At 49.0% G+C, this 13,325-nt stretch overlaps 1 protein-coding gene and 1 long non-coding RNA gene across 6 annotated transcripts in view; one reads left to right on the top strand and one right to left on the bottom strand.

Moving 5' to 3' along the window:
- Window positions 1-7,864: 7,864 nt before the first annotated feature.
- Window positions 7,865-10,608, bottom strand: LOC118499786. Its single transcript, XR_004902321.1, has 2 exons — window positions 9,965-10,608; window positions 7,865-8,393 (listed from the first exon to the last, which is right to left on the bottom strand). It is a non-coding gene; the product is annotated as an uncharacterized LOC118499786 (long non-coding RNA).
- Window positions 10,609-10,629: 21 nt separating this feature from the next.
- Window positions 10,630-13,325, top strand: part of WHRN (whirlin) — a 77,483-nt gene continuing 74,787 nt past the window's right edge. For 2 of the 5 annotated variants that reach the window (XM_036022120.1, XM_036022119.1), the window contains exon 1: window positions 10,632-12,022. In XM_036022120.1, coding sequence (XP_035878013.1) covers window positions 11,405-12,022 — 618 coding nt within the window. In that variant the 5' untranslated portion in view covers window positions 10,632-11,404. Of the gene's footprint in view, window positions 12,023-13,325 lie in introns of all 5 variants that reach the window. The other 3 variants (XM_036022121.1, XM_028520389.2, XM_028520380.2) reach the window with 3 other exon arrangements.

Here is a 13,325-nt window from a genome sequence, read left to right as displayed (position 1 = left end):
ACCAGGTGCCCAGGAGATTCCTGTGTGCACATAAGTGAGAGAAGCGCTGCCTATACCAGGATGCTTGAATTCCATCCTGCCTCCCCCTGTCTTAGCTTAGGACCCTGAGGGAGACATCACACCTCTTTTCACTTTTTTCCCACCTCTAAAATGGGCTGAGTCAAATAATATAACACGTAAAGCACAGAGACTTTAATACTTATAATTAGCCGTGTGTATTAGCTTCCTACAGCTGCCATAACAAAATACCTTAAAACAACACAATTTCATTTTCTCAGTCTTGGAGGCCAAAGTTCAAAATCAAGGCATTGGCCAGGCTGATTCCTGCTGGACACCCAGGGACAAGTCCATCACATGTCTCTCTCCGAGCTTCTGGTGGCTGCTGGCAGCTTAACGCCAATCTCTGCCGCTGTCTTTGTATGTCTCTCTGTGTCAAATCTCCCTCTTCTGTCTTATAAGGACAATAGTCATTGGCTTTAGGGGCCACCCTAAATCCAGGATGATCTCAGCTCAGTTTCCTCAACTTAATTACATCTGCAAAGACCCTTCTTCCAAATAAGGTCACATTCTGAAGTTCTGGATAGACATGTTTTTTTTTTTTGGTGGGGTCGGGGTCACTATTCAACCCACTACAGCATGTTTTGTGTAGGTTGATTGCACACTAGTCCCAATTGTTCCCTTCCCTGTATCCATGCCCCTTGCAACGTGACTTTACAGTTCTTCCCATCAAGAGGTAGAGTCTACGCCCCTCTCCCCCCCACTGAATCTGACTTGCTTTCCCAACAGAATGTGGGAGAATGGAGTTTCAGTTCTGAGTTTAGGCCCCGAGAGTGGTTCTGCTCTCTCTTTTGGATTGCTGCCTCCACCTTCAGAGGCAGGCCAAGTTAACCTACAAGAGGATGAGCAACCACATGGAGCAGAGAGGAGGCACTCCAGCAGAAGCCAGCATAGCCAGCCATCCTCCAGCCGATCTGCCTGCTGACCACAGACGAGTGTGTGAGCCCGGCCAAGATCAGCCAGACAGGCTCAGATCAGCAGAACCACTCAGCTGCCTCTGAATCTATCAATGTTTACATTATTGTATGTCACAGAAATGTCATGGTTTGTTATGCAGCATCACTGTGGCAATTGATAGCTATTACATATTATCCTATTAACACAAGTAAAATGGTATTAACAGCGTGTTGTAATCTAGTGGTTGTAATCTCAATAAAGTATTCAAATCTACCTAGAATGGAAGTTCCACAAGAACAAAACCTTTTCCTATTTTGTTTTCTACCACATCCCCAGTTCTTAGAATAACGTGTGGCATTTAGTGTGTATTTAACTTAATAAATGTCTGTTGTATGGATGGATGAAATCCGGGCTCTGCCTCTTACAGGCTTCACCTCCTAGCCTCAGTTTTCTTCCCTATTAAATGGGATGATACAGAGACCTGGAAGAGTTGACATGAGTGTTAAATGAAGGGAACATGATGTACTTGATACGCAGTCAGCTCACAGTACACAGAAGCAAGTATTACTTAGAATGGGGAAGTCAATCTGTTGGGGCCACGGACCACAGACTTTAGAAAACTAAAACTAAAACTAAAACTAAAACACACACATACACAAAATATTGTGCACAGTGCCGGAGACTTCACCAATGTGCTGAGGCCAGAGCCTCCAGTTAAGAGCCCATATTTTAGAGACATTTATAAATGTCACCTATTTTTTATTATGATGACTACCAGCAACAGCACCTAATAAATGTCAATAAGAAGGTGCTGCTGAATAAATTAATATGACAATGGATTATTTATCCCTGAAATTCTTTGGCCAATGACCATCTTGGCCATGGTCGGTCCTGTCTGGCTCATCACCTGTAAGGAAAGAGAAATGACCTTGGCTTTTCCTGACAAGCGAGAACCGTGGCACAGTGCCTTCTGCGTGTGGCCAGCAGAGGCCGCCACGGTCTTCTTGGGCCACTCCGTCCAACCGCCTCACAGTCCAGTAAAAACTGCTCCTTTCCTCCAGCTCCACCGGCAGAACCATGTGATTCTGCGATGTAACTGCAATACCCTTCTTGCTACAGTGCCTTTTAATTAGGCATCCAACAGCCCAGGAGATCAGACTGCTCCCTTGTAACGGTGTGTTCCAGAAAATTACTGTCATCTGATTAAATGAAAGAAGGGCCATTCAACTGATTGGTTAGGCACACTTCAGCCGTGCTGCCATGGCATCATGACCACTGTCACCGTTGTTGGTATTTACAGAATGAGGATGAATGCGTGTTCTTCTGGAAGGTTATTGATGGGGCAGACTGGTTCTCATGGACCAGCCAGAATAGGAAGTGCTGAGAAATCATGCCTGGAATTGCGACATAGGACACTCGCCAGTCGGATGGAAGAAGTAGCTAACAGTAGTTGAGACTATACTATTTTATGGGCTGAATTGTGTCCCCCTAAAATTCATATGTCGAATTCTTAACCTTAGTACCTCAGAATGCAACCCTATTTGGAGATAAGGTCTTGAAAGCGGCAATCAACGTAAAAGCTTTAGGGTGTGCCCTCATCCAATATGACTTGTATTCTCATAAAAAAAGTTAATTCGTATACAGACATGGATACAGAGACAGAAAAAAAAAACAAACATGTGAAGACACAGAGAGAAGACAGCCATCACCAAGCAAAGCAGAGAGGCCTCAGAAGAAATCAGTCCTGCTGAATGAATCCTTGACCTCAGACTTCCAGCCCTCAGAACTGTGAGAACTTTAATGTCAGCTATTTAAGCCCCCCAGTCTGCGGTGCTCTGGTACGGCAGCCTGAGCAAACCAAGGCACACGCTGCACGCCAGATGAGTGCTCGGCACAGACGATTGCGTTTCATTCTCGCTGTAGTCACTCGCTCAAGGTCTTACCGGCTGGCAGGTGGCAGGACCCGGATTTGAACCCAGGCCCCTCTGACTCTGATGCCTGCCACACATTGCCAAGCTGCCTGGAACTGAGATGAGGAGAAAAGGCAGTCATCGGCCGGCATGAATTTTGAAAAGCCCTTCCACTGTAAACAGTCTAGGGTTTGGTACGCGGTGGAGGCTCAGGCATATTTTTAGCAAGTTCCGGTGTCTATCATACTGTTCAAAGAGTGCCACCCTCACCGAGGATTCTCTAGGGAGTACAAGTATAAATCTTTGAGAGCTGTTAAAGAGGACGCCTGATGCTCCTCCAGGAAGAATCGGAATCCGCACCGGCACCTGGATGGCTCTGTTGCTTTGAGAATACCGTCCAAACTGCTTAGCCCGGCATTCCGTGTCTCTCTCCATGCTGTGATTTGCTGCCGCCCGCCTCCTGTCCAGCGGAGTCTCTGGCCACGTACCTGCTGAATCCAACAGTGCAGGTGTTCCTTGCTGTTCCCTGAACAGTTCGGTCGCTCTCTTTCTTCCCTCCATGTCTTTGTTCGTGCTGTTCCTTCTGCCTGCACTGCCCTCCCCACCTTGTCCACCTGGTGACCCCATACTCATCCTCCAAGTGTCGCCCTTTGAATGTCCCCTCTTCCAGGAAGCTTTGTGGACGTCACCTGAAAGAATTAGTGGCTTCCTTCTATGGGCACTTGTTACACTTTTTCCCTCTTCTGTGTGACAGACGCCCTAAGGTGACCCCTGCAATGAGTCACAGCCTTGTATGATCACCTCCCCTTCAGTTTGGGCACAACCAGGGACTTGCTTCTAACCAAGAGTGTATGGCAGAGGTGACAGACTGGCACTCCCTTGAGTAGGTTCCCTTACATGGTGAAGACGATGGGATGGCACTCGGTTATATAAGACTCTGTGTTAGCAGACTGCAGAGACACGCTCCCTCGCTGGCTTTGAGGAAGCCAGCTGTCACATGTGGGCCACAGCCCATAACACTGTGAGCAGCCTCCAGGATGAGAGAAAGGCCCCCAGCCAACAGCCAGCGAAAAGGCAGGCCCTCAGTCACTGTGTGGCAAAAGATGAACTCTGCCACCAACTAAACGAGCTTGGAAATAGATCCTTCCCTAGTCGAGCCTTCAAATGAAAACGCAGCCCTGCGAACACCTTGATTGCAGCCTTGGGAGACACTGAGCAGAGGAACCCGCTAAACCAGGCTAGAAACTGAGAAAATAAATGTATGTTAAGCCAGCAGGTTTGTAGTAATTTGTTACACAGCACCTGATGACTAATACACTCTGTTAGAACACATAGCCCATAGTATTTTTCATGTGACATTCCCAACTAGAGAGGATCCATGAGAATAAAGAACAGAGTTCAACTCTGTTAGCCCCCACACAGTGCCTGGCACATAGTAGGCATTTGATACACATTTGTTGAATGAATAAATGAATATTATTTTTAAGGTTCCATTTGACTTAAAAAAAAACACTCTAATTCTAGGATGTTGAAACTCCATTACTGTTACCTTCATGGAAGGTCAATGAGGATATCAAATTTCCAAGGAATAAAAAAGAATGCAGAGAGCAAGCATTCTTCTGTAACAGTTATAGATCCTTTGACGCAATTTGCCAAGCAGTTGGGCACACTGGGCTCTGTGAATGTAATAACAATGTCTTCTGATTGTCTGTGAAAATGGTCAAAGTCAAAGGCACAATCCCCAAACCTGCTGAAAGGCAGCTAGGACTATTAGCTGCTATTTGAAACCCGGAGGCAAAGAGACATTAAGAGCCTCAAATCCGTCAGAGGGAGTGTCATCAGTCAACCATGGAGCCAGGGACAGAATTCTAAATCTGAATTTGCCCAGAACCCCCAGAAAATACTTTGCACTTCTCCCCTCCTCCTTGTCTTCCTTCCCCTTCCTTTCTCCTCATCTTCCCCTCCCCTCCCTTCTCCCCAGCCATAGAAACAAACAGATAATTCTTAGATCCGAAAAGCCTGCAGATCACAGCTTCCGAGGGCCTCATTGTACAGGTGAGAAGACTGAGTTTCTAGAGAAAGGACTTGGTCAGCAGATACAGACGGTCCTGAAAAGAGCATTGTTTTTCGGAATCCCCTGAAGACTAAAGTTAAAAATAAAAACAAAACAAAAACTTCCTCGAGGATCAGTGAGGAAATGGGGCACTTAACCACACATTCAAGCACCTCATCATTCAAACAAAAAGTTGTACAAGGTCTATCCAGATCAGCAAAGCCAAGGAGTTATTTTTCAAAGCAATTCTTACGGCAGCCCAGAGCGGCCCTGGTCCCAGGCACTGTGCCATGTGGTTTACGCACATCGCCTTCATTAGCCTCCCAACCATTTCTTTTTTATAATCCTTTTTATAGCTTTTTTTTTTTTTCAAATGAATGAAGAAACTGAGGCCCGGAGAGGAGACATAATTCCTCCAAGGTTACATAACCAGGAATTACTTAGCCAAGTCTGTCTGAGGTACTGGTCACGCCACTGAGACGCCCAAAGGAGTGGGGAGTGAGGCTTAGAGGAAGGGGTGCCGGCAGGGGAGCCTTGCCTGGGACCCTGACGTCAGAGCTCAGGATGCTCCCATCCAGCCACCCTTTAGCACATTTGATGCACGCAACACAGCAGCCCCTGACTGTCGGCTGCAGGAAGGCAGGAAGCATTGTGGTCTGTTCCTGCTGAATCCTCAGAACATCATCACCTGGCAGAACGAAGGAGGAGCTGAGTACAGTTTGAACGATGATCGAAGGGAGTGAACGCATGAATGGGTGATGCACCGGTTAACCGTGCTGACGTGTGCGCAAGGTTATTCTCGCTGGGGGGCTTCTCTAATCTGAACCAAGCTGATGTGTATGTGGAGTGAGTGCCCCAGTGTAACCGATGTATAATCCCCTGATTAAAGAAGCTCTTCCAGACTCCCTAGCAATCGGATTACAACACAGCAGGCCTGATAAGGTCACTTGCACGGCTCTGCCTTTTTGCAGCCCGCAAATTGGCTCCCTGATATTTGTTATGGCAATCGTTATAGTTTGCTCTTTCCCCCAAAGCTGTGTGAGAGAAGTCAGCTTCTGTTTCATCTGTCTTCATACAAGATGCAACCAGAGTGTGTAGTAAGTTAGCAATGTGGGTGGTTAACAGCACAGACTTTGGGGGAACTGCCTCATAGCCCAGGCACTGTTTCCTCATCTGTAAAGGGGGGGGGGGGGTACTCATAATATCGGCTTCACAGGATGGTTGCGAGGGTTAAAGGAATAGATAGATGCCTATAAAGTGCTTAGCTCTCTGCAAGCACTCAGTACATTTTCCTTTACGCTACTGATGAGAGAGACTGGAACAGGCACCACTGGCTTCCGGTAGGACTGTGGACAGGACAGTGACCTTCTCTGGCCCTTGAATGTCCTAGGTATTACACAAAGGGAGAAAGAGGGAACTAAGGATTCATTTGACAAGTGATTACTAAGCACACTCTCTGTGATCGTCCTGGGGCTGAGCACCAGACACGGAGATAAAGGGGCCCTGTCCTTGAGGGCCCCCCGCGTGGGCAGAGCTTTAACCACGATGCCAAGCATCCTGGAGCACCTGGTACATGCCAGGCCGAGTGATAAGCACTTTGCATACATGAGATCAATTGATATTTATAATAATGCTGTTGACAACGCCACTGTGCCCATTTTATAGGTAAGGGCACTCTGGCTCCAAGGCCCTCCGTAGCAAATATCAAAGTTGGAATTTGAACCTGGAGAGCGACTCTGTGCTCGAACACCCTTCTGGCACAGACATCCTGCGACTGATTCTCCGTGACCAGAGACAGACTCAAGATTACAGCGAATCCGAGATAAATACCTATATCTCCCCTCCTCCTGATGCTTTTGTGCTTTCTCTTCTCTCGCATCCCTCTTATCTCCCCGCACTTCCATCAATATTCTCTGCATTATCTACCAAGCATAACGGCGAACTGTCCCATTTTCTTTGCTGATACCATCCCCGCTGACACTGCAGGGAAGAGACAAGCTGTGGCCCCGGAGCAGAAGTGAGAACCCCAGTTGCTCACCTGCTTCTCTAGGGGCCTCTAGGAAATGCCAGCTTCCCAGCCAGGAATCATGAGGGCGTGGCTACTTTTTAATCTCAGACATTCCCAGCCCAACTTTTGAGAAAATGTGGTCTTCATACCATTTCCTCTGGGACCTCCCAGCAACAGTGAACCAAACATTTGGGGGGCTGCACAGCACAGCGGCTAAGTAAGAACTCTGGAGCCAGACTGCCAGGGTTCAAATCCAAGCTCTTTGATTAACTATCTCTGTGACCTTGGGGATAGTTGTGTCCTCCTGTCTCAGTGTCCCGGCTATTTTCCAAGATGATGATGGTGATGATGATGGAGGTGGTGGTGGTATTTCTCTTCACAGAATAGATGGGAGGATCAGGTGAGTTAAAATACAAGTGTTTAGAAACAATGTCTGGCACTGAATAAACACATACTTTTTTTATGCCCATGAGAAAGACATCTCCAATTAAACTAATCTCTACTGCCTTTGAAGGTTATAGTCCAGTAGACAAGAGGGAAGAGGAGAAGCTCTAAATTACTATGGAATAGAAAAGGCCTTTTACAAAAAGCATTTTTAAAAGCCTTTTATTGCCATAAAAATAAAAGAATCAACTTTACAACACAGGACGTGGTACTTAGCTGCCTCTGAGGAGACAGGAGGTTTAGAACATCCATTTGACAGCTGAGCAGGGAAGCCATTTGGTGAGGGTCTTTTTTTTAAAAAAAAGATTTTATTTATTTATTTTTAGAGTGGGAAGGAAGGGAGAAAGAGAGAGAGAGAGAAACATCAATGTGCGGTTGCTGGGGGCGGTAGCCTGCAACCCAGGCATGTACCCTGACTGAGAATCGAACCTGTGATACTTTGGTTCGCAGGCCGAGCTCAATCCACTGAGCTACGCCAGCCAGGGCTGGTGAGGGTCTTTCAACCAGATAAGGGAGGTTCTGAGAATAGATTTGTGGCTTTCTGCGAGTTATCCAGACTGCAACCGGATATGCTGTCTCTTGATGAAAACAAACACATCATAAACCAACAACAACCAAAAATCCAGTTCAACACAGAGCACTTCTTAGCTGAGTACAATTCACTCTTCTTTCTGTCTTTTCAACCGTTCCCAGGTGTTCGGGATTTTCCAGGAACATCCATCGGAGAAGGGCTTGATTTGCCAGAGTTGAGGAAGGATAATGAACTATGTAAAGCGGCTTTGGTGAAGACAGCGAAGGGAAGCCTGCAGCATAATAATATTTTCCTTCTGAAGAGGGCAGTATGCAACCAGGACCAGGTCTGCTCTTGCACTCTGGGCCCGAAGGAGGCATTGCAGCCCTCAGGAGCCCAGACATCTTGGATTCCCAAGACCTTATTTCAGAACAACAAGCACATCTTCAGACATGAAATAGGATTCTTGAGGTTTGAGCACAGTTACACGCTGCGTCTCATCGAGGGGACATGCTGCAAACTGATACGAAGATGGTCATGCAAGATGGATGGAAGAAACCCCAATGAGTTCCTTCACCATGCTCTTGAACTTGTCAACCCTCCCAAATTGGCCTCCATGAAATTAAACAACAGTAGCAAGGCATCCTAAATGGCCTCTGATGTTTGCAGAGGAAAGCATTTTTTTTCTCCTAGGACTTGTGTGCAAGGTAGTTTCTACTGCCTAAAGCAAAATACCTTCTTGCAAACATTTTTTTTTTTGCATAGAAATAAAATGTTGGGAATGGGGATGCTAGCTCCTGGATGCATTTATCAAGCCAATCACAGTAATTATAATCAGAACACAAACTAAGTGAAAGCTGAGCATGAAATACATTTGCAGTAAACCTGAACTGCATACAATTAAGCCCTGCTGGATGGCATTTTGAAGTATGCCATTAATATATTTTGGGGGTGAGCAGATTGATTTTTTCTTCTTAAATATCTTTTGCTGGTTGCATCAAAGGCTTCAACAGCATTTAAGAAGGAGAGAGAAGGCTACACATTATTAACTGCTAAACTTAGGGCTCTAAGACAGATGTCCAAAGGTAGCTTAATTGGCTAACACACCTCGTCCAATATGTGCACTGGACATTAATTTAACCTAGGTCTGGCTTAGGAAAATGAAGAAGAGAATTGAGGATTTGGGGGGAATCACATACCGCCAATTCGTAGTCTCAGTTTTGGGAAAGCGCTAAACTAACGGTGTTTAAAATCCTTTCACTGTCCCCCGTTGTGTTAAAAGAAAGTCCTTTCCCCTCAGGGGCTTCCCCATTCAGATGTCACCTCTTTGCCTGTGAAGTCCTTACCATTTTCTGCTCCCCTAAACCCGAGCTCTCTCAGACATTATAACACTTATCATACTGGTTTTTAACTTTATTTATTTATGTGTGTGGTTGTTCTCCCCTGCTAGACTGTGACCTCCTTGGGGTCAGAGATTATGTCTTTTTAGCTGGGGTCTCCAGCACGGAGCACATGACCCAGTACAGAAGCTCCTCCGTGGTTGGAAAATGTTGAATGAAGAGGGATTAAATGAGTGAAGGAATGAATGGAAGAATGAGGGCTGCATCCTTCTGGGTCCTGCTCTAACCAACTTTTTCCAGTGACACCCAATCTCTCCCTTCCTCAGACAGAAGTCAGATGGTTCTGCAATGGCAATTCCAGAATATTTTAAGGGAAACTGTAGCTTTCTATAGGAGAACAGCTTAAGCAAGGCACTTTGGGTTGATGTGTGTGAGGTGTGTGTGTGGGGGGTGGTCACTACTGGCTCCTTGGAAAGTCACCCTTCAGTAAAAGCACAGGCTCTCACTGAGATTGTATTTAGGGGAGAGAGATGGGAGGTGAGAGCTATATGCCACACCTTGGAGTATCTTCCCATGTTGTGCTGGGATGGGAAGGCGTAGAATATTTATCTCCACCCCATTTCATATATACTTTTTTAAAAATTTGCAGATAATTGTAGGTTTACATGTAGTTGTAAGAAACAATACATAGACATTTCATTACCCTTCACTCAGTTTCCCCGTGTTAATAAGATCACAACCAACCTGAACAACGACTTCAATACAATCCTCCCACCTTATGCAGATTTCATCAGTTTTATAAGCATGAATTTCCGTGTGTGTGCACGCACATCTGCATTGTGCACACTTGACCTTTCTGAAAACGGTTTTCTTGCCTACCGAAGGCTGGAAAGGGGTCCAGTCTGATGTATCCTCGCAGAGGAGTTGGCTCCCACAGGTACCAGTATATACTTGTATGTATCTTTTGAACACAGTGGGTGTCCAACAAGTGTCCACATAAACACTTGAACTTGTATGTCAGTGCGTGCAAGAGGGGAGCGCAACGTTTTAAGGTAGGAAACTGAGCCCGAAATGTTCAATATTTTAGAGGCAAAAAGTTGGCTATTTTCCGCCACAATTGTTAATTTAGCTAGCCGACTAATTGCTTCAAAGAGATCTTGATGCACATGCTTCCATCGCGGAAGAGCCGTTTTTGAGGTTCACTCTCTGCTGGAAAAGTGAAGAGGACCCCCGGAGCTCCTCCCAACCCTACTCCCACTTTCACCCCTTTTTCCCTGGGGCTGGACTGTTTCACCCCGTCTCCAGGCAACCGCCCGGCGCTAGGTGGGACGTCATTTCCTGAAAAGCCCGCGGGGAAGGGGGGTAAGGGGGAGGGGGAGGGGGCGGGGCCAATGCTGGGCAGGCGAAGGCGACGGCGTCGGAACTCGCTGGAAGATCGGCCCCCCGGAGGCTCAACAGTTCGCAAAGTGTGGGCTCGCGGCCCCAAGGCTACGTCTGTGCCCGGAAGGTGCAGGGGCGCTGGGGTCCCCGGGCTGCTGCATCCCGGGACTGCCCTGGACATGCCCCGCACCCCCTGCTGGACGCCCGCGGTGCTCCACCGGCTGCGGTTTGGGGGGCTCTGCAACTAGAGCGCCTCCATCCCAACTTATGATTTTGGGGTCCCCCAGCCCTAGAGGAACGGGCAGCCTGGCTGGGGGAGCCCCGGGCGTGGTGTGACGGGGCGGTCAGCTGTGCTGCGCCCCCTACTCCAGCCACCCGTCGTCTCTCTGCCCTGCAGAATGTAATTGCTCTCTAGAACGACCTCCCGGCTCCAGCCGCAGTCTCTGCGACCTCCAGATTCCAGCCGCCAACTCCTTGTCATCCAGGATCCCGTCGCCGTCTCCGCCTTGCCCGGACTCGAGCCGCCGTCTCTGCGCCCCGCGGACTCCAGTTTCACGACCCCCTCCGTCTTCGCGCGCCCGAGAGTCTAGCAGCGATCTCTGCGATACCCCCAGGATCCAAACGCTGTTTCCGCACCCCCAAATCCGAACTCCAGCCGCCGTCTTCTTGCCCCCCGCCCCGCCCCCAAACCTAGACTCCAGCCACGATCTCCGCGCTCCGCGGATCCAGCTGTCGCGCCGGTGCCCGCTGGTGCGGCAGCTGCCCCACCGAGCGCCCAGAGTCCGCCCAAGCCTCGGCGGGGAGATGAACGCGCAGCTGGACGGCCTGTCGGTGAGCTCGTCCTCCACCGGCTCTCTGGGTTCGGCGGCCGGGGCGAGCGGCGGAGGGAACACGGGGCTGCGACTACTGTCTGCAAACGTGCGCCAGCTGCACCAGGCGCTGACCGCGCTGCTGAGCGAGCCGGAGCGGGAGCAGTTCACTCACTGCCTGAACGCGTACCACGCGCGCCGCAACGTCTTCGACCTGGTGAGCACCCTGCGCGTGCTACTGGACAGCCCGGTCAAGCGGCGCCTGCTGCCCATGCTGCGTCTGGTTATCCCGCGCTCGGACCAGCTGCTCTTCGACCAGTACACCGCTGAGGGCCTCTACCTGCCCGCCACCGCCCCCTACAGGCAGCCCTCCTGGGGCGGCCCCGACAGCACCGGGCCCGGGGAGGTGCGCCTGGTTAGCCTGAGGCGCGCCAAGGCACATGAGGGCTTGGGCTTCAGCATCCGCGGGGGCTCGGAGCATGGCGTGGGCATCTATGTATCGCTGGTGGAGCCAGGCTCTCTGGCTGAGAAGGAAGGGCTGCGAGTCGGGGACCAGATTCTGCGTGTCAACGACAAATCCCTGTCCCGGGTGACCCACGCCGAGGCCGTCAAGGTAGGGTCTGTTTTGGGGGATGAGTTCAGGGCAGAGTGGTGCAACAACTCATGGTGGCAATAGCTCTATGCTGTGTATCCTTAGGCAAATCGCTCGACTTTTCCGGGCTCCATTTTTCTTAAAAATGTTTCTTTAAAAGAGGAACATCTAGTATACTGAGCAAATAGATGTTAATACCCCCAGTGGGATATCGTGATGGGCCCTGCCTTCCCACGAGCATAAAGGCTCCTGTGTGGGAGACAGACCTCATCAAATACTCAGCAAATGTGTGATCACAAAGTGTGAAAAGGTTGTGGATTCTTATGAGCATTAAAAGAGATAAGGTCTCCGCTGGCATATGGTTAGCAATCAGCAGGTGCCTTCTGCTTCTGCTGTTATCTTATTCTGTAGGCTTTTCCCCCTGAAAGAAAGTTTTGTTAGCTCCTAGTGGTCCGAGGAGGCCACTCTGGTGATCCGAAGAGCTCTGGCCTAACCCTGCTGCTTATGGAGCAGGCTGTATATCCTGGGGTGAGTAATTTGTCCTCTCTGAGCCTCTAGTTCTCCACTTGGGAAATGGGGCACCAGGATCTGATAAGAGTCCCTAACCTTGTTGGAAATGAGGCCTCTGCCTGAATGTCAGAAGCAAACGCCCCCCACCCCACGTGACAGTAGTTGTACTTTTTGTGTCAATTGAGAAAGATAACCTTATGACAGCAAGCTCCTAGGGATTTAATCATGCTGTTTAAAGGAATGCCTGTGTTTGCTAATCTCATGCCAAGGGCTTTTGAAAACCAGTTGGAGGATGAGATGAGTAGTTGTCGGTCTGTGTGTGGATTCAAGGGTTCTTTGCAGTCACTCACACACATACACACACACACCCTTTGTATGCAAGAAGTGAAGAGTTTGGGGGGAAAGGAACAGTGAGATGCTGCTTTTGCAGGGAAAATGCTTCTTAGGGGTTTGGGCTGGCCTGTGACCCAGCTTCTCACTACCCTGCCCCTTGACCCTGCCTCTGGTGCTCCTCAGTGCAGGTGTTTTGAACTCCACCCCAGGGCCTGCTGGCTGCTGGGAAATGGTTCCACAGCCGAGGTCCAGGGCTGCTTCCTGTGTGCTCTGCAGGGAGCTGTGGCCAGGTTCGTCTTGAGCTCACTTCCTGACTATTCGCCTGGGCCATGACCATCTCGTCTCTGACTTTGGCTTCCCTTATTTCCTCCCCAACCCATCGGCCCTGGCAGGAGGCCCCTGAGGATTTTGGAAACTTATTGATTTGTTGCTTCTGGCAGAAGGCTGATCGGTTTATATTGTTGGGGGTGTGGGTGCAGTG

Source organism: Phyllostomus discolor, chromosome 3 (genome assembly GCF_004126475.2).
Source record: "Phyllostomus discolor isolate MPI-MPIP mPhyDis1 chromosome 3, mPhyDis1.pri.v3, whole genome shotgun sequence".
NCBI lineage: Eukaryota > Metazoa > Chordata > Mammalia > Chiroptera > Phyllostomidae > Phyllostomus > Phyllostomus discolor.
Note: the sequence above shows the minus strand (reverse complement) of the source record. Positions and strands in the feature narration are given on the sequence as shown.